General features: G+C 42.0%; 1 protein-coding gene across 3 annotated transcripts in view; it reads right to left on the reverse strand.

Annotated features, from left to right (window-relative positions):
- The window catches only part of WWC2 (WW and C2 domain containing 2), a 209,296-nt gene that overhangs the window by 96,566 nt on the left and 97,284 nt on the right, over window positions 1-15,446 (reverse strand). For all 3 annotated transcript variants that reach the window (XM_044760694.2, XM_070499627.1, XM_044760695.2), the window contains exons 2-4: window positions 10,694-10,803; window positions 1,337-1,540; window positions 474-550 (exon numbers count right to left, since the gene is read on the reverse strand). In XM_044760694.2, the coding sequence (XP_044616629.1) occupies window positions 474-550; window positions 1,337-1,540; window positions 10,694-10,803 (391 nt within the window). The remainder of the gene's footprint in view (window positions 1-473; window positions 551-1,336; window positions 1,541-10,693; window positions 10,804-15,446) is intronic.

Consider the following 15,446-nt stretch of genomic DNA (forward strand, 5'->3'; position numbering starts at 1 on the left):
TATTTTTTAATTTTTTTTTTTTAAAGATTTTATTTTTTCCTTTTTCTCCCCAAAGCCCCCCGGTACATAGTTGTACATTCTTCGTTGTGGGTCCTTCTAGTTGTGGCATGTGGGATGCTGCCTCAGCGTGGTCTGATGAGCAGTGCCATGTCCACGCCCAGGATTCGAACCAATGAAACACTGGGCCGCCTGCAGCGGAGCGCGCAAACTTAACCACTCAGCCACGGGGCCAGCCCCTCGAAACTCAAATTTTGATTCAATATACTAACCACAAATAATAAAGTGCCCAGTAATGGAACATATTCTGTTTTAATCTCAATCATTGAACATGTTCTAACACAAGCAGAGAGACCACCCATCAGGGTAAGCAGAGCAGGTTCCTCCCTGGAATGGAGACGGCCACAAAAGTCCCTCCCACCACCGTCCTACTCTGTGCACATGTTCAACACAGAACCACAACAAGAAAATCTTACCCTTAATCGTGTGGTGGAGATCTCAGCTTTTAAAATATCAGGATCATATTTAGTACTGGATGAAGATCCTGAGAATACTTTTCAGAGAGACAAAAGGAAAAAAAGAGTAACTTCTACAAGTTGCACTAGTTCTCAGCTTAGAATTTACAAACTCTAAAAACAACAAGATTTACACAATTCTGTGGCTAACTTCTTTATAATTCCTTTATTTCATTCATCAGACACCTAAACATAAAAAGTTGTCTTCAAACCTTTTTAGTTTTTTAATAACTAAAGAAACAGGAATGTCCTAAAGACCCTGGTGCTTAATTTTCTCCTGGATTTTACACCTATAGAGGACCTCACTGCAGACAGTTTATCAGAGCTTTCCAGTATCCAGAAACTTATAATTTAACTTCTGAGCCCATCATAGCTGCTTCTTTAATCACGGCCAGCTCCAGATTACAATTTTTGAGATGAGAGAGAGGTAGGTGGCCAACAGAAACTTCATTCTAGCTAATAGTTCCAGTTCCTCTGAGCTAAAAATATTGTACAAGAACAGCAAAAAGGGCCAAAGTATTTGCCTTGATCTGAAAAGGTAAAAATTAACTCATAAATAAATAAAAGGCAATCAGACAGAGGGAGGAGCCAAAACAGAAGGGATACATAGTCCCCAAATGAGGAGACTTTTATCTGGAACGGGGTGGAAGGGTTTTACTGAGAAATCTGCGGTGTGTCCTCACCCTCTCTCAGGGCTCTGAAGGACTCTTTCTCGCCTGGGAAGGAACAGGACTCAAAAGGAAACTCCACAGAAACCCAAGTGGTCTTTTGTTATCTACAATTTGTGCCCCCTTTCTAAAGTCTGAGCAGACACAGGTACTCACAGCTTGTGCGAGAACTTGACTTCTCCTTATAGGCATCATTTAACCGTACATATTCATCTAGGGCCAAAGCCAGCCTCTGCTCCTTCACGTGGTACAGCTCCTTCTGTGTCCTGAGGGCATCCTGGGCCACGGAGAGATAGTCCTTGAGCATTTTCTCCTGTTCCCCCCTCCATTGTTTTCTTGGATCTTCAATCTGTGTGGTTTCTGAAAGTACATTAAGTGGGTTATTTTTTAGAATTTAATTACTTTTTTTGGACTATTTAAGCTTTAAAAAAAGTAGCTAGCATTAATTCTTAGACAGTTTATTAGTATTTGTGAAGTGGCTTCTCCAGAAAGTTGATACAGTTTTGTTTTATTTTACCCTGTTCCTCCTCACCCCCACTCCCTTTCAGGTCCTTGTCAACAATTTATTCTCGCTGTGAATCCATCATACACAATGCTGCCAAAGTGAGCTTCCATGGCTGTGATCAGGGCATTCCTTTCAGGAATTCTCTGGTTCTGTAACACTTCAGAATAAAAGCCAAGCAATTTATGGCAGCACTTAAGGCCCTTATGACGGGAACCCGATCCACTTCGCATGGCACAGGCTTCCGTTCACTTACTCCAGGACTCTCGCCGTGCTGCCCTCTAAACCAGCGCTACTCAAAGTCCGGGGCGCAGACCAGCGCTGTCCACGAACTCGGTTACGCGTCCACACAACAAGTACAGAATCAAGAGTAAACATTCTGAAAGGTTTATAGCAATGTTATACAATTGTTGGACATCTGTTGACTCTAACAATATTGGGGCTTGCATTTTATATTTTTTTCCTCATTTTTCCAATAATTCATTTTTATTGTATTTTACAACACTCAGTCAGTCCACAGTGGGTTAGAAATTTAAAAACAGACAAACCCTGGTCCTGGTTTGAGGAGAATATTCTAAGGCCTGGCTCTCGGTTCTGTGCTTCTGCACCCCAGAATCACCTAGAAAGCTCTAAAAACACTCCCAGACCAGTGAGTCTCTGCGCGTGGAAGCCAGGCAGCAGCGAGCCCGAAAGCTCCTCGTGTGGCTCCAGTGAGCAGCGAGACCGAGAACAGGCTCCGCAAACGCTCACTCGCTGCCTTCTCCCTGAAACCACCGAAACCGGCCAATCCCACACTTGCTCACCTTGCCTACCACGCCGTGCACATCCCTCCCCAGGAAACCACAACAAAGTCTCCGGCCCAAGCCTTCTCCTCCCTCCTTCTGCCTCCTGGCTGACCCAGGTGCTTCCCACGTGGCCCTGCGTGGGGTGGCGCTCCCCATTCTCTTGGGAACTGAGAGTAATGCAACTTCTGACAATGGCAATGACTTCTCTGTGCCGTCACTCAGTCACCTCTATAAACTAAATCCCAGGTACAATCAAAACAGATGGGTCATATGGGCTCCCGCTGTTCCTGACAAATCAGGATGGGAAAATTAATTTATCAGTTTGCTGGAATGTCCAGTGGCATGTACTGTCTTCAAAGTGCGTGGCATGTGCAGCTCAATCTTAACGTACCCCAACTCAGTATTTCTGGTTGGCCCCAAGGGCTGCAGTAAGTCAAAACCCAGAGAATGATATGAAGTGATCCGATGTGGACCAAAGGGGCTCTAGAGGCCAGGCTGGTTCTGGAAATGTTTAACCTGGTCTCTGGGGATAATGGAAAACACTAAACTAAAGTGGTTCAGGTTGTGAAGGCTGGGTCCCCTTAGGGCCTAGAGATGCCCTGGGTGATTAACAAAATGGCCTGGGTCAGCCGGACTCACTGCAACCACTGCCTCAGACCCAGAGGCCTCACGCCACAGTCACTGGTTAATAAAGTTGAGCTTTCTCTAAAGTAGTAAGTATTCTGAACACCAATTTTTAAAGATGTAAATATTTCAACATGCAAAAGAGGCATATCTCATGTAATTGTGGGGAAAGTATTTCGAATACCAATTTTTAAAGATGTAAGTATTTCAATATGCAAAAGAGGCATATCTCACATAACTGTGGGAGAATATACGCTAGAGTCAATGTCTAAAGAAGAGATGTAGGGGAACAGTCCTACATGGACAGCCCCTCCAGCCAAGAATCTTCAAGGACGTCATCACCAGAGGGCAGCCGGGCCATCTGGAGAACATGGAGAACGGGTAGAAGTCAGTCAATAAGAGCCTAAATTTCTCAATTTTAAATATTCAGTCTAACTCAGGTCTCTGGTTATCCAAACTCATAATATTTATATTCATTTCCAATATTTACAGATATGAATGCAACCTGACCCAAAGTACAGAAATCATCCTGTAACAAATAGAAATTTATAGTCTTCAAGTTTTCATAACTGTGGATGACCTGCAACAGTCCTCAGCTCCGAGGGTCCAGGCCCCTTGAATATGGACTAGACCCAGTGACTCGCTTCTCGTGCAACCACACAGACTAACCGATGTGATCTCACTTGAAACTAGGTAAAAGGCTGTGAACACCATCTTGCTCTCTCTTTCTCTCTCTCCCTGGCTCTTCTTGGCTTTTTTGCTCTAATGAAGCCAACTGCCATGTTGTAAGCCATCCTATGGAGAGCCCATGAGGCAAGGAATGAGGGGGTCGCTGGCCAGCAGCCAACAAGGAACAGAATCCTGCCAACAACCACATGAGTGAGCTTGGAAGCAGATCCTTCTCCAGTCATGCCTGGAGATGACGCAGCCTGGCTAACATCTTGAGGACAGCCTGTGAGACCCTGAGCCAGAGGATCCAGCTAAGCCCGGCCTGGATTCATGACCCACAGAAACCAGGAGATAATAAACGTATTTTAAGCCACTAAGTTTTGGGGTAATTTGTTATAGTGAGATATATAACTAATAAACTAAGCAAATACAGAGATAATATAAATTGAAAATGCATATGGAAAACTTGAAATGTTGATAAGTTATAATAGTTATAGCAAGATACGTATTCCCAGTTCTCTTTCAATATCTTTGGAGGTTTTATCTACTCATATTTCCCTCCGTACTGGGGAACTGGCACTTTCATAAAATACCTGTCAACAGTTAAATCGCCACAAAACACTGAAAATAACACTGACTGACACTTCAATGAATAAAGTACAATAATAATAATATTAATAAAGTGTCAGCATCTGTTTTGGACAGATCAGCAGAAGCACTCCAACAGACCGGTTTAAATACTGTTCGCTACAAGAGCTTGCACAGGAAACATTTACATTTCTGAAATACTGCACAATTCAAATATAAACTACAAAAAGGGGTTCCCAAAGGCCCCTTAGAAGAAGCCTTCATAAAGTAGGATTGTGCTTCATCTCCATCAGTTATATTTGCTGAATAGATTTGTGAAGAATATTTATTAAATGTAAATACTCACAAAAAGTACATTACACAAATGTGATATTTTTTTATTAAGACCTGGTAACCTTGGGAGATTGCAGTATTATAATGCAATATAATTTGCATGTCGTCTACTATATGAAAGAAGTGATACATTACATACTGTTAAAACATCACATACCTCAAGGGAATTCACATTCCATCAGTTTGATAGAGGTGGAACTTTACAGATACAGAACACATTGTAACTTCTAAGAGCTTATCGTGGAAGATAACAGACTCTTCAAAGGAACATTATTTCTGTCTATCATGCATAGTTTTATGCTTTCTGCTGCGCTCAGGAAAAATGGATGAAATGAATATGAGTAACTTTGCTTAGCCTCCTTTTTAGAAACTATCTGCTACGTTTATTTATTATCTGTTTGTTACTTTACAGACAACTATTGACCACCTAATACGTGCAATAGGGAAACAAGATGTTCAGGCACCATCCCTCCTTCCAAGGAACTTACAGAACAGAGAAGAAACTATGACACACGAATTTTAAACAACAACAACTATTTACAAAGTAGAAAGTGACAGAAGCCTTGAGAGGAGAATGGTCAAGTGCCGTGGCAGTTGAGAGACAGAGGGGTTTCCTCCGGCTGAAAAAGTAAGGTCCCATGGAACACACAGTGATCAAATGGGACTCTGGAAGTTTCCAGACAAGAGGCCCTTCGGGACCCAGCCTCTGTTCACTTTCCAGCCATCTTCCCCCACCCCCACTCACGCCAGCCTTCACTGCATGAATTTCTTTCCTTCCTTTATGCTATCAGGCCCTGCTTTCTTTTCTGTGGACCCTCTCGACTTTTGGCTTTATTGTGGTCCTCCTTATTCCAGGAAGCTACTCCTTCTCCCAACCCCCTAACCCTACCCACTCCCCTTGTTCCCCAGGCCTAGTTAACTCAGTCATTCTTCAGGTATCAGCTTAAAGCATCTTCTCTAAGTAGCCACAGCTACACCCTTCAGAATGAACAGGGTGCTTCTCTGCGTTCTCCTGGTGTGATGGTGCGTCTTTCCACGTTCGATTATGCTTTCTCTTTCCTTCCCCAGTACCTGGCGAGGGACTAGCCTCTGCTTTCTTGAACATCAGATGAAGAAATATGAAACTCATTTTGTAAGCAATGGTGTGCCACAGAACGGTTCTAAGCAAGGGCAGGAAAGGACCTTAGCTATATTTGAGGAGGATCACCTGACAGAAATGTGAGGTTCTACTATCAAAAGAGTTGACATCATTGTGCAGAAATTTTCTTTGATGGAAGATTATACATTAAGTGAAAAAAGCAGTTTATAAAACCATGTGTATGATATAATCCCACTTGAGGTATAAAACATATTGAAAACTGTGTGTCTATATTAATATGAAAAAGTCTGGAAGGACACACACTAAAAGGCTCAGAATACTTAGTTATCCCTGGGTTGTGTGAATACAGATAATCTTTTTCTTCCTTTTATTTACCTACATTTTCTACTTTTCTCCTATGCACGTCTATTATTTTTCTAAAATAAAATTTTTTTAAAAAAAGGGAAAGGAACAAAAGGCACAAGGTAATGAGGGTCTGAATTAGGAAAATGGCAGTGGAAAAGGGGCTAAAGGAGCAAATTTGAGATTACATTATAGAGAAAAAAATCAGCAAAAATTGACAAGATGATTCTGAGTTTTTCAATTTAGTAACCATGAGAACCTTAATGTTTTGAAAAATAATAAAGTCAAAGGGAAAACTGAAGAATCCCATTTTGTGCTTATTTGAAGTTTTGATGGCAAAAATAGGTAGCAGTGTCCTATAGCTGGAAATGTTTGACAAAATATTAGGACAATCAGAGTCAGAAACATAGACAGAAGAGTCATTCACATAGTAACAATAAAGGAAAATACCGTGGAGATAAAGGACAGCATGTGGGGTGAGGTCATATCTTTGGGGAATGACAAGCTATAGGGACTTGAGGAATATGACTCAAATGAGGAGAGACAGAAGAACAGTCTAAAGAAAGGAAGATAACAGGGTCAAGAAGAGGCACAGTCATCCACACCAGCTCTACCTCTAGGCGGAGGAAAAGGAGACCACAATTGTTAGGCCCACTAACAATTAGCATCACTACCACCATCATATGTTTACTCGAATATTTTAAGTATTTTAAGATTTTTCTTTATGAAATATCTTAATAGATTAACCTCCTAGGAAAATATAAAGAATGAAATAAGACAGAGGTGAAACAGAAGGGTTCCAAAATTTACTTCCTTTGTTCTACAGGAAACAACTCCATATAAAATATCATATATACTTGAGGAATTTTCATCAAACCTGAACACACGTGTTGCTTCAAAGCTAATACAGAGGACCCGTTCACGGCAACGTGGAGTAAGCACACGCCATCCAGTCTCTCCCACCAAGTGCAACTAAAAACCAAGGACGGCACACGTGAACAGTCAAAGGAAGGCTCTGACAAGTAAGCAGGAGCAAGCAGGACTGTGGAAGCAGTCAGAACTCACGGAACAACCACGGCGCTGAGTTCCACTGTTTCATCCCCCTCTATCTCCTGCATTTCCCACATCCTACGCAACTGCAAATGCGCGCAGACACGAAGGCTCCAAGACAAAACCTACTTTCCTGTTAGAGGACTGGCAGGGAGAGGGGGTGCCACCAGACTAAGCTCTTTGGAGTCTCCCAGGGCCATCCCGGAACACCCCAGGGACAAACCTGCAGCCCCACGCAGGCAATGGTGGCCGCGGCCCCTCACAGGCTCACTTTATCCCCACTTTCTGCAGACACACGCAGTCATGGGAAGCATCCAGTCACGAGGCGAGGCCTCAGCTGATTAGCCACAATACCAGAAAAAGAGGCTCCAGGGGAGCCAGAAAGTATGGGGAAAGATGAAGAGGCGGTTGAGGGAGTGCCTATTTTTAAATTGGTTTGTTTGTCTTTTTAACGTTGATTTTCAGGAGTTTTTTTATATGTTCTGGATATGGATTCTTTGTCAGATGTATGTACTATGAACACATCCATGATCTTGGATGTATCACTAGTATATTCCTTAAAACATGTTGAGTGAAAGATTCCATGCACAAAATCAAATACATCCCATTTATATAGAACAGGCAAAACTAAGTTGTGATGATGGAAATCAGAACAATTTGCAGCAGTGGGGAAGGGGTCCCCAGGAAGGAGCAGGAAAGAACTTACTGGAGGATGAGAATATTCTGTATCTTGATTGGAGTGGTAGTTACAAAGGATTACACATTTGTCAAAATTCACTGAAATATACACTTAAAATTGGCACATTTTCTTTCTTTCTTTTTCTTTTTTTTGGGGTGAGGAAGATTGGCCCTGAGCCAACATCTATTGCCAATCCTCCTCTTTTTGCTTGAGGAAGACTGTCCCTGAGCTAACATCTGTGAGTCTTCCTCTATTTTGTATGTGGGATGCTGCCACAGCCTGGCTTGATGAGTGGTGTGTAGGTCTGTGCCCAGCATCCAAACCCATGAACCCCATGCCACTGAAGCAGAGCACGTGAACTTAACCATTATGCCACCAGGCTGCACCTGTGCATTCTTATATATAAATGAGACTTCAGTTACTAAAAGAAAGAAAAAAATTAAGGTATAACTCTGACCCTACTGCAAAGTGATTCACTTCTTGATGTCGTGATAATACCAAAACTTTATCAACAGTACTTCATAACTAATTTCTAACTAGTTACAAACATCTCCCACCATGTGCACCTCAACTTCACACACACACCCACTAAAAGGAGAAGTTTAGTATAAAACACTTAAGGCCTAAAATAACTATCACTGTCAAGGTCAAATCTTTTACTTCTAGACATTTAATAGTGTTACAGAGAAATAGCATTAACACCAAACATTCTTTATTTCATTTTTTATTAAAATAAAGAGAAAATAATGCTGAAACTATACAATGTCAGGACACAACATACGCGTGGACCAGCTGTTATGAGAAGATAATGCCATTTGCTCCCTAAGCTACTTCACAGGAATGTCTTTAAGATTAATGAGATAATGGACCAGATCGTTCTTAGTGGGAAAACTACTGGCTGTGGGTAATTTGGGCACTTCAGGGCGCGGTAAATCCGTGGGCCATGGGATCCACTACCGCACCAAAGCAAAACGGGAGGCTTACAAACGTGTATTCTGATAACCAAGTTTCAAATATTCACAAGGGTGCTTTCTGAAGCATAATTTATACTTGAAATGCACTTTAATTTCTTCAAAAACAAAACAAAGCTTTTAATCTGTGAGTTAAACAAAGGAGCTCTTCCTTCCTTCTAACATTTAAGAGTTTATCATTATACTAGGCACCCAAGGATCAAAAAATAAAGACACAGTCACTGTCCATAAGAAGCTCAGTCTAGTTAGGAAAATATCGGGCCCCAGAAGGATGTGGCCACTGGCCAAAAGGGAGGGCGTAGGGGCTAGGCAGAGTGCTGGGAGCTGGAACCAGCAAATGCAAAGAAAAGCAGAAAGCTGAGGAAGCACAGGGCACAGCTAGGGTCCTGCGGGGCCAGGAGAGAGCAGGAGATGAAAATGGAGGCAGACTGGAAGGAGCCTTACAGTAAGGAATCAAATACATGCATCTGGAACTGGGGACAAGACTTAGGAGACAAATTTGGCAGCCATCAGCTTCAAGAAAGCAACTGAAGTCATCACCCAAGGAGCTCTGCAGGGTGCAAACAGAAGACTGTTACAGAAATCCTGATACCAGGAACAGGGGAAGAAGGGACAGGGAAAAGAAAAGCAGGCAGGAGCAGCCAGGTACATAAACACTCCAACTGAGGGTGTCATGAAATGCAGAGCAGTAAAGAGCAAGCGGGAATAACCACGGTGAGAAGGGATGTGTGAGGTGAAGGAACACAAGACTACGGTGTTGTTTGGATTTGCTCATTTGTGGGGTCTCAGGTGACCTCAGCAAGAGCAGTCTCTGTCAAACGACCGAGAACAGTGGAGGAAGTGAAGTTCATCCAGATTACGGATTTCAGTAAGTTTTGCAGTAACGGGAAAAAGAGAGGACCATAGCTAGGAGGGGATTTGGACTGAAAGACGGTTCTGAGTATGAGTGAAAGAGAGAGAGTTTCTTTGGGTAGTTTTGGTTCGCTTTCATTTTGAGTTTCCAGTGTTTAAACACTAAAGACAAAAGAACCACTAGAAATAGAAACGGAGGGAGAAATTTTTAAAACTAGGAAATAACTTTTTAAGATACCAAACAGGAGCAAAGGATGGGATATAAAAGTTATTTAAGAGGATCTCAGAGGTGGGGGGGTCCCAGAATCCCTCCTCTGCTGAGATGGAGGAGAACGTCCTGACGGTGGGTTTAGAAACCTGCGAGTCCGTAGGCGGCGGGTGAGGAGTTGAGGGGATTAATTTTCTCTCATTTCGGTGCCATGAGAGCTTATTTCTGTTGAACCATGACAGGCAGGTTTGTTTCTGGTTCCCCAAATATTATTTAAGGAAAAAAAAGCTCAACTTCTACCCATATACAATAAGTATAAAAGTGAGATTTAAATCGTGATACATTTCAGATATTCCACTGAATTGTTTATTTACAATGACATAAGAATGAGTTATAGTTGTTTAACATAAACTTAATCTTACCAAAATTAGTCCCTTCCACCATAACAGTTAAGCATTTGTTTATCACTCACTGATAAGCAATAAAACCTAGTACAGTCATCTGCCACAAAATGACATTTCATCATCGACAGACCGCATATACGTTGGTGGTCCCAAGAGATTAGTACCATAGAGCCTAGGTGTGTGGTAGCTGTACCATCCAGGTTTGTGTAAGTACATTCTATGATGTTCGGACAATGACAAAAATCACTTAACACATTTCTCAGAACACATCCCTGTTGTTGTTAGTCCCTGGGAAAATGGAGTTCAATAAAGAAATTCACTTTGTAAAATGTTTGCTTTTTTCTATGACTCTAGATTTGGGGGAATCACTTTTCTGATGTTTGCTTTCACCAAAAAGGAACACTTACTGTTGATGTGATCGATGTAGTAGACGCCAATCTGAGGGTCAAACCCTGCCTCCCAGCCCCACGGCAGCTCATCTCCAACACAGTCAGCAAACGACAAGGGCTTCGTCAACCTGCAAGAAACCAGAACAGACGCACAGGTGATTCTTCCCACCAAACCACACAGGTCAAAATGCAGCACCCTAACTACGAGCTTGCATTTCCTTCTCGCTCTGGGTTGTTTCTGAAGTTGGCACTACTGTGTTTGAACTCTTAAAGAGAAAAAAACAACAAGGATAAAATATAGAGATGAATATCCAAAAAAGCAGAAATAAGTGATAATACCCTTTTGAAATTTCACAATTTAAGACTGGGAGATAAGTCCATACAATAAATAAATTGGCCGTCTTAAATCAGGGAGAAATCCAAGCTGAGAGTAAGGAGGCCTGGGGTCCAGCTCAAGCTCTACAGCTAAACAGTGATCCCAATGAAAAGAGCAGTGTGTCCCAGGGTTTGAATCCCGGCATCACGGGAATCACCAGATCAGCACCTCTGAGACAGCATACATACGTCAGATACACTAACTTCAGATTTGGATGCTCTTATATTAACTAACTAAGCACTCGATGGTGAGGTCCACTCGAGAGGAAGGACAAACATATCTTATTGTTATAAGTATCTTGTACGTAACAGTCACTCAACAGAATTTTTAATGGAACCAAACACATAAAGTATTTATAAATCAATGTGATCTCACCTTTTGAAATTGCCTTATACTTTCCCTTTAAGCTTTAAAACTAACAGGGAAACTACAGTTTCCTGAGCAGAGCACATGTTTCAGACTTAATTACGGGTCGACTCGCTCTCACTGCCTTAACTGTTGCTTCCGAGATCTTCCTTGGCTGTTGGAGCTGCCATGAGCAGGCTAAAACTACAGATCAGCGCGTGCCCTCTCATAGGGCAGCCCACATCAGCTGACAGAGCTCATTCAATGCACTGGCACCACCAGAACAGTTCCCACCTGTGAAATCACCTGGAATCTCTTTTATCCGTGCTAATGAATATCAACCCTCTCACAGCTCAACTGAAATACGGGTCGTTTCCAGAATCACATCATTCATCAGGATAACAGACTGCATCATCCATCCTTCAGAAGGCTGGGAGGGCACTAGGAAAAGAAAAGGAAGGAAAGCCTTCCTCCCCAGGCCAAGCCTGCAAGAGCGCTCCTCCAAGGACACAGAATACCCATGGGTGAAAGGAAGAAGGCTCTCCTTTTCTCCCAACCTTCCCATAGCACGAAATCTGCTTCTGGAGATGGCTGTGGGGATGGTGGCCATCAAAACCAGTTCAGCTACAGAAGTAACAATGAGAACAACCGGCTCTGCCGCCGACTCACTGTGAGACCACCTTACTGGGCGTCTCTCTCTAGCTCAGTGTGTAACAAGGGAGTAACTTAAAACAGCGTCTAGGACATGGGAAATAACCAACCAATGTTAGTGATTATTAGTACAAGCACAACACGTGAATTCTCTCGTACTCTCCAGGAAGCAGGTCAGGTAGCAGAGCAGACAGAGCAGTGGTTCTCCAAGTACAGTCCTCACGACCGGCAGCATCAGCATCTCGGAACTGGTAGGAAATAGCAAGTTCTCGGGCCCTCTAGGAGGCCTACAGCATCAGAAACTCCAGGGCCCACCCAGCACTGTAGTGTTTAATCAAGCTCTTCAGGTAATTCTGGAGAATTTGGGAACCACTGGCTCAGAAGTTAAGAGCTTGACATTTGGCATCAACTACCCGGGTTCAAACCCTTGTTCTGCCACTTACTTGTTAAACAATCAAGGGCAGGTTATTAACCTTAAAAGTCCCTGTTTCCCGATCTGTTTTTAAAAAGGTGGTGGGGGTGGGGTTGGGATTGTGAACTTTAAATGAGAACTGAACAGGATAATGCCTGACACTAAGCTTCACTATACATCAGATGAGTGAAATGAGTCTCAGATATAAGCGACGTGCCCAAATAGGGCACCTTACCATATTTACTTTGTAAACCTGGAGTCAATTGGAACTCAATCTGAGTCAAAAAACTGTGCTCTTAGAATCGTGCTCAAATTCCACCTCATATCATAAAGTGCCCAGGAAAACTGAGTTTTCTTTTGACAAAGGAATTAGATACTGTATCAAAAAATGCCCGTATCATAGGAAGTGGCCTTGTCCTCCTGCACAGTCTGAGAGACTGATCTTTGACTACCTCAGCAAAGCTGATTAGGGCAAGACCCGGGGCTAGGATGCCTCCACATTATTCTCTTTCCCTACCTTCTTTATCAATGCCATCGAAAAGGCACATGCACCCTAAAGAAGTGAAGAGTGAGGAGACATGGAAATGCGAAGTTTACCAGACAAAAGAGAGTTATTACACGTTTTATCCTGGCACCAAATCAACATGGTTAAGCAGGAGTATGATACGAATACATTCATTACTCTTAGAATTAGAGTCACAAAGCTTCAGAACATGTGCTATGATTACAAGTGACGGTAACTTGATTATACTTGGAAAGAATCCAGTTTTTCTCATTAATTGTTCAACAGAAAAGAAGCATTTTATTAACTGTCACAATTCTAAGACTAGAAATATATCTATAAGTATACATATAATTGTGAACTCAGTGAAAAATTTAGACGTTTCCACTCCTGAAAATTTTGACATAAAAGTTTCTTTGCAGTGTTACTTCAAAAATCAATTTAATATTCTATTTTCTGAATCTGGATAAATATATCTTTTTTCCACACTTTAAGTAAAACCATTAAATACAGACTTACAAATTTCAAAATTTTAGCATTTAATTCTTATCCAAACTACAAAATATAAATAGAATAACATTCTCAGGTCCAAACAAACAAAACTAAGTGCTCAATTATGCTGCTCTCCTGATAAAGCAAACATATTACTATGATATACTAAGAAGTAACACAAAACAAAAAGAAATAAGATGTATTCTAAAATTAGAAACAACATGACAAATACAGTGAGCAGAAATGTTGATTAGCCTCTAAACTTCTTCCTTTTGTTTTGCACAAGGAATCTCTGAAATAACCAATCTTACTTTGATGTTAAGGAAGTAAAAATGGATGGAGTGTTTTGTTGGTTCCCCACAACGGAACATATCATGAAAAAGCCTGAAATTAGCAAGAGGCTTTATGCTAAATTCCAAAGATTACTCTTTGCTTAAAAAACTGTCTTCCTTTGCGCCGTGACTAACATGAAGAAAACGGCAATTTACCGCGGCACTTTGCCAAAGTTTACATACAAAATTGGAACTCCACATGGTATTTCCTCTCCTTGTGAGCATTCTATCATTGTTTTACACAATCTGTCATTTAGTATTTATCGTCAAGTTATGGATACCTGTCCTATGACATGAGATGCCACACACAGATATGTTTACTCTTTATAATTATATGATGGTGAATACTCCGTGAGCGCAAGCACAACCCCAGAAAAACTGAGTTTCTACTAATTGCACTAAATTAAAAAGCACTTGAGACAGAAAACCATTTTCAGGTTAATAAAACTCCTGCCACAGTCCAAGCCTCCCGAACACGCAGTGCAGCAGAATGTTAAAGGTCTGCAGTCATTTTTACTTTGCAGCATCTGCTGCTGTCACCATTTGGCTAATCAGAGCAGAGCTGTACTGTCACCTGTCCAAGAGGACTATAGAGGCAGTCCACACAGACACGACTGAATGGCGCTAAGAGAACAGAGAAGGGAGGATGTGGGTCACAATGTGAATTTTAAAGGGAGGGTAAAATACTAGAAATCTTTCTATAGTTCTAAAAGAATTTTAATTCGTAATGGCGACGTTGATTAGTCCCCTTAAAACAACTTCTCTCTCTTTCTATCACTATTCTGGTTGGGAAACTAGTGACGCAAAGGAACAAAAAAAGGCAGAATAATAGGAAAGAGCGAACGGTGGGAACAAGAAGAGACAGCTTTTAAGAGAAATTATACAAACCACTCCAGGGGAGGGTAACAAGGTTATTTCTGTGTCTTTGAGGAAATTAGCTTAAATTCTTCAAAAGGAGTCATATTATATTAGCAGAACTGCCAGCAGGAGAGGCCCCCAGCCGCTGCAATGCGTACAGAGGAGACTGCTGCTCCCAGATTCAAATGACTCGCCCGCTGACAAGCAGCTGGTCAGGAGCCTAACTGGGTAGCTGAACCCGGCTGACTGCCTCTGATTCAGTTCATGCCATCTTAGCACGTGCCAGGTTCTCAGACCATTCTCGTCTATGTCGGCCCTCGGTCTGGTCTTCCTACGGCTTTTACTCACTGGTGCTACCTTTATCTCTTGATCCCAAAGAGAACGAGTTTAATCCCCCTTCCATGTGAAGTTGGGCTTTCGGACATTTGAACACAACGATCTTGTTTGCCAAGTCTGCTCTCCTAGAACCCAAACGCCCCATTCCTCTCACCGTTTCTCATATTCCTGCTCCACTCAAGAGCCCGCCTTACTCCCATCCGATTCTCTCTGCTCTGCAGTCTCACTCCATCAATTATTAAGTATTAATCTTCTCTCACTTAGTTAATTTTTTCTCCCTCAGCCTACAAATATCCTCACACCCCTCCCCCCACAAAAGCCTTTCCTCAAAGCTTCTGGCTCCTCTTTGACCTTCACCCATTCTAACCTAGAGATTTTAAATCAGGATGAATTTAGGAGGCCCTACCAAAATCGTCCTATGCCACCTGACCTAATTCTACAGTTGATTCATGAACATACTCCTGAGA

The sequence above is a fragment of the Equus asinus genome, chromosome 27 (genome assembly GCF_041296235.1).
Source record: "Equus asinus isolate D_3611 breed Donkey chromosome 27, EquAss-T2T_v2, whole genome shotgun sequence".
Taxonomy (NCBI): Eukaryota; Metazoa; Chordata; class Mammalia; order Perissodactyla; family Equidae; genus Equus; species Equus asinus.